General features: G+C 38.1%; 1 protein-coding gene across 5 annotated transcripts in view; it reads right to left on the bottom strand.

The window, feature by feature from the left end:
- Window positions 1-4,103: 4,103 nt before the first annotated feature.
- INTS6 (integrator complex subunit 6) overlaps window positions 4,104-6,181 on the bottom strand; it is a 46,505-nt gene continuing 44,427 nt past the window's right edge. For all 5 annotated transcript variants that reach the window (XM_051622605.1, XM_051622596.1, XM_051622614.1 and 2 more), the window contains one exon: window positions 4,104-4,685. In XM_051622605.1, coding sequence (XP_051478565.1) covers window positions 4,592-4,685 — 94 coding nt within the window. In that variant the 3' untranslated portion in view covers window positions 4,104-4,591. The remainder of the gene's footprint in view (window positions 4,686-6,181) is intronic.

Genomic DNA, 6,181 nt, shown 5'->3' with positions numbered 1-6,181 from the left:
AAGGAGTAGGTACCGACCTCCACTGGGCAATTCATATTACAACTGGACTGGATCAGCTGGATTAATATTTGATTAAGTTAAAATATAAATCATACCTACACAGACAGCACACAGCAAACAGAGTTCTGCCTGTAGGCACCAGGACTCCATGGCCTGAAATTCCCTGTATTAATTCCGACCTCGGCAGCTTCTCAGGGGATATCTCAGAAATCTTGTGAAACCCCACCTGGACTGCTGTGCCAGGTTCTGGGGCCCCCAACATGAGAAGGTCATAGAGCTGTTGGAGTAAGTCCAGAGGAGGGCCGTAAAAATAATCCAAGGAATGGAGCACCTCTGCTATGAAGACAGGCTGAGGGAGTTGGGGTTGTTCAGCCCGGAGAAGAAAAGGCTCTGAGACCTCATAGTGGCCTTCCAGTACATTAAGGGATTACAGAAAAGCTGGGGAGGGACTTTTTACAAGGACTTGTAGCTAGAGGACAAGGGTTGATGGTTTAAACAGCAAGAGGGTGGATTTAGATGATGTTAGGAAAGTATTCTTCACTATGAGGGTGGTGAGACACTGGAACAGGTTGCCCAGGGAAGTTGTGGATGCCCCATCCCTGGAAGTGTTCAAGGCCAGGTTGGATGTGGCTTTGAGCAACCTGATCTAGTTGGAGGTGTCCCTGCCCATGCAGGGGGGTTGGAACTAGATGATCTTTAAGGTCCCTTCCAACCCAAACCATTCTGTGATTCACCTACAGACCAGCCTATGCAAATAAGAACATCTAATACCCAGTTGTGTTTGGTAAAGTACACTTTAAACAGGGACAGTAGTTGGTGAAATAATGAGTAGTGGGAGACTTTAAATGCTTCAGTCTTAATGCTCCGTGCATCTCTGCGTGCTTTGAGATATGAGTGCTTACCAAAGGAAGCTGGGGTCAAAATTGGCCTTTTTTGTGCTCTGTCTCAAAGCAAATGAGCAAGTGGTTTTGTTAGGCAAAAAGATGGAAGGCTGTGGCTTGGTAGGATTTACTGAATTCTTAATAAACTTCAGGAAGAGAGGAGACACTGGTTGTATATTTCATTTGCAACTAATAACTCCCTCACTAATGAATTCCCCCAGCCCCTCAAACAAAGAAAGCTACAGAGCATGTGTGAAAGACTGAAGTATCCCATGTTCCTTTGGTTTCAGTACCACACTGTATGTCTCATTTCAGATGTTCAATCATGTAAGTTGCTCCAGAATCTCTGCCAAAGGAAAGCACCATATAGCTCATTGGCAACAATAAAGAAGAATTACATTATGCAACATTTAGCAGGTGTTTGCTCCTCTGAAGCACCACCACATCTCCAACAACTCTTACCATTCTTAGCAATGCAGTAAATTTGCAACTGAAGTGTTTCCTAAAAATCCTTCAAACCACCAATTTTCTCTCAGAACTGGAGTCATGTCCATTAGATTTCCAGGGAACATATAGACATTTCTAGGGTTCAGTAAAACACTGAGGCTTGGAAAGAACACCAGGAGAATAATAATTCTTACCTGCTTCCAAGCAACATACTCTCTTCTCTTAGTCAGTGAATACCTACATAACACTTCACTTCAAAAACCTGTATCTCACTTTTTCACCAAAATGCAAACACATATTTTTAAAGAAAAAAACACTAGCTTGGTGAGGGTTTGGTTTTAAATACGCTTTGGCAATCATCACCATTCAGTGAACAAAGTATTTTTACCTGGCTAATGCAGATTTTTTTTTTTTTTTTTTTAAAAAGGCACTAAAAGCTGATCTATGACACAAAAGCCACAGACTCTTCAGGATTAAAAACAAACAATTCTACAAATAAAATTGCTCAGTTTACAGTGTATGATAACTTATATAAAGAGGAAAGAAATCTGATTGTAAACCAGGATTTTTATATGAAGCATAACAAAAGATATACCTTCCAATCAACTCAACATCATACATTTCTGTATTTTAAGCATTTTAATGCAAAAAGCAAAAACTGTGAATACTTTCAGTCTTTTTGTTTGTTCAGACTTAGCTAACAAAGTTGTTCAAGTATGAAAAGGGGAAAGGGTAAACCATGTTTTTATATATTTTATTAACCCAACTAGAGGTACTTAATTTGCTATCTCAATAAAATCATAATGAATCTTTATGTAGATCAATAGTCTTCAATGCATCAGGCTTCTAGTAATAGCAGAAACCTATTTTCCAGGACTTAAAATAGCATAGTTCTGCCTGAAATAATTGAAAAAGTTTGGGTATTTAATCTGAATTTCAGGTCTGAACATATTCCCTTCGAAAGACAGGCAAACTAACAGCAATACAAATGACTGGAGCACAAATTCAATCAATCTGAGGTAGTGATTTCATTCAAGAGGTATAATAGTCTCTTCTCTAACTATAATGTCAACACAAAGGAATTAATTTAGGCTCTTCTTTTGCTCAGTTCAAAAGTGAATCTTTAGCCAATGGATAAGTTTCAGGTTTTAGCAAATTTCTGGTTTGGGTTATAAACTATTTGGAAAGGCCTTCTTGTTTTGAGTACAGACATTTTAGAATTATTCTAAGGCAAGCATGCAATGGCAGTCAAGCTTTCCATACAAGGAATGAATGACCACAGATCTCCTAGTTCTGTCTTAAAGTATGTATTTAAACTGTACTACACGTTGAAAATATGTTCCCAAACTGAAATAATGTTAATATTGTTTTCATTTACAGGTTCAGTACTCTTTATAGGAAGAGTCACAGATCCTTCATAATAAACACCAGACAATACACTGTGTCTTCTCCTCCTACAATGAGCTTTCCCTCAATGAAATTAAAGTCTACATTATATATATTTATTAAAAAACTGTTTTAAACAGTATCATTTCCACAGGAGTAAAAGTAACCAAGTCCTACAATTACTTTATTACTTTGTGCACACTACTGGTGACTTAGAGGTGTCTAGGAATCATGAACAGCATGAGCACAGCAAAGATAGTAAGCATATAATCATTTGAAGAAAAACTGAACAGATTTTTCCACCTAAACACTTAAGAATATGGGTCAACAGCCTCTGCTTAGCTTCATCATGGCTAAAGTCAGCTTGAATGTTGCTGAATATGCAGGTCACATGAAAGAAAGCATCCCACAAGAAAACTTTGTGGTATCTTTTTCTTCACATATAACTTTATTTCCCTGTCCCAAAGTAAAAAAAATTAATCACAAAATTAAAATTCTGTCTGGTCTCAGACATAGATATAATCCAGCTGAGATAGTAAGGTAACAAGTAGCAGAATGTTGTGAAAAGGAAATGAAGTTGAGAGGCTGTTTCAACACTCCCAGAAGAGACGGGAAGCAGAATTACCCACTCAGTGAACAAACAAATATTATTTAAAAAAAAACGTAATAGTAATACCTTTACTACCTTTTATGTTTTATAAAATGAACACAGCATAGGATAGACATTCCTGACGAACACTGAATGAGGCTAAAAGCATCTAGACAAATGCTTTTTTTCAGCATCCTGACAAAATTTGGGATACATGACCTTTTTAGTACAAGATTCAACTCAGAAACCGAGGCCCACAAATTTTTTGGGTGAAGATTGCAAACCACTAACATCTAAGTAAAAGTATCAGAGGGAAGCTGCTCTCTCTGAATCAAGTAAAGCTTTTCAGAAGTTAGGAGCATCTTGCTCAGCTGAAAGACAGGGCCAATAAACCATTCTGTGATAGCTTGTGTTGAAGAAGCAGCACTTGTTCCCACATTTGGAAACATGTACAAATTCTGACAAGGAAAAACTCTGTGCAACCTTCCTCAAAGGCTACCAACCCCTGGCTTTACTACATTGTATCCTGATAAAACTGTGGGTTTGGGCATTGCTGCAGGTGTGCATTCACAGTCACCCAGTAGGGAAGTGCCAAATACACAGGGCCACAGGGAAACATCCTGCTGTAGCTGCAGTTCAGTATTAACTTCCTTTCACTTGCTCTCTGATTAAGAACAGAAAGTTCAGCAATACAAAATTGCTCTTCATTCCGTAACACTGACACTAGACCAGAGAAGCTCTGCAAAGGGAAGGCAAAATGAACCATTCCAATAAAAACTGTACTCAATCCTACACAAAGATTAAAATAGAGTTTTTATTGATGGAATAACAAAAGTGCTTTTCTTAAATATTTTTCAAAATACATTTATACAACTTACAATAATATATCCAAAATAACTGTATATACAAAACATTACCTTGTTTAATGTATGTGCTTTTTTTTTTTTAAGTTACAAAGCAACTTTTTGGCAAAGTTCAACCTTGAGAGGTGATAATTTTGAAGGTTGGATTAAGAAAAATAGGACCTGAGGGAAAGTGACACTTGAGTCCATGACAAGCAAGAAGTTCTCCATTTAGTTAAATAAAAATGTTTTTGTGATATTTTTCACATTACAAAAATAACAGAAGTGAAGACAAAAAATCATGATGGGTACTTTTCTCATCATTTTATAGAGCAGCTTCAGATTCTTTCAGGTATAAGAACTTGAGATAAGAGCGCATGTCAAAAATGAATGCAAGTAAGGACAGCAGTGCCCTGCTGTGGCTTTTGTCTTGTGTGCAGTGCCTCTTAGCTGCTGTTGATATGGTTGACCTGATTGGATCTGCGATGGATTTCTTCCAGAAAACTCTCAAGCTGTTCTATCAGCATTCGTTTTTTAAACCTGTATTTAAAAGAAAGCATAATAATGGATGCACACAGTAATACAGGAAACATTGGTCACAAAACTTTTACTGAACCCTGAAAACTTCAGTTATTATTTTAGGTCAACTGCATTATGAGGTTATATATACCTCATAGGTATATATATTGTCTCCTAAAGTTCTAGTGAACCACTAATTTCTTTTCCATTTAATGAGAGAATACAGAACTATGCTTACTACAGTCCATTACAGCAAATTGCTGAATATCATTCATGTCTCAGAGAGCCAGGTAAAAGAGTTAAGTGTTGGCTGTTTCCAGAAGTTCTTACATACAAAAATAAAGCATACGCCAAAAGAACTGGCAACAGCTTTTAGGCATTGTATGTCTTCATGGTGCGTTAATAAAAGTGAAGTGAATACTGGTGAAGGAATAGCCACTACACAGTGCAGAGCAAGTTTTCTGAGAAGCAAACACAAATTAAAAAGTTTGAGAAAGAAATTAAAGAAAATACAGATGTAAACCATACCTGGAGTCTCTGTAGTTCTATTTCATATTCATTACATAAATTTGAAGAGCAGACTATTTTGCCACATTTGCTTACCCCCCTGCCTCAGCACACACAGCTCTTTGCTGTTCCAGCTAGCCGTCCCCCTTGAGATATTTCTACACCTGAGAAACCCTTCTGATCCTTGCTTTGGCAGCCATGCACATACTCAAAGATAAGCAGCAAAGATTACACACTTTCTCAACTCAGTACTATTCTGAACTATCCACTGAGTTCATTCCTATGAACTTATGAAACCCCAACAGAAGCCTCTAGTCCCAGCCCATGTTCTTGGCTCACTGAAACACAGCATGTGCCCTAACTCCCAGATCAGAGTTCCCCACAATTCCAGCCTGACTACAGGGAAACAAGCTCTCATTCCCAGCCACTTACTATCTCATTGAATATCCATGGCTCTGGGCCCTTACCCATCCTTCTCATCAAAGGTCTCCTCAGTAACCCTACAGAAAGCCCACACTTCAAGTACTGCTTCCCCTCCTTTCTTCACAACTCCTCCCTGCTTGTTGACAAGTATTAACCTGGGAAACAGATAATTATTCGTTCTCATTGCCTCTAGTAAAAGTCAAATTATTTAAGCTAATACCAAAGTGCTTTACTATAATATAGGCCTAGGAAAAAAATTAACATGCTCATATTCTGTGCAAGTGACTGGGTGATGTTACTTTCTCCAGGACACCTTCAAGCCCCCCTGAAACAGCTGTACAAGTTAACAGCAGACATTGCCTAGAAACTTAGAACCTGGTGGAAGGTGGGGGGGAAAAAACACAGTGTGAAGGATTCTCACATTACTGCTGGCACAGGAAGTCAGGCTTACAGTGCACTATGTCAAGCTCTTCAGTACATCTCACTCAAAGTTCTTTTCCAAATGCTGAACCCTAAAGCAAGTGTTTCTTTTCAAGACAACAGAAATTATTTACCACATTAACTATTATTGCAGTTAACAGAATTAA

Source organism: Apus apus, chromosome 1 (assembly GCF_020740795.1).
Source record: "Apus apus isolate bApuApu2 chromosome 1, bApuApu2.pri.cur, whole genome shotgun sequence".
NCBI classification, from domain to species: Eukaryota; Metazoa; Chordata; class Aves; order Apodiformes; family Apodidae; genus Apus; species Apus apus.
Note: the sequence above shows the minus strand (reverse complement) of the source record. Positions and strands in the feature narration are given on the sequence as shown.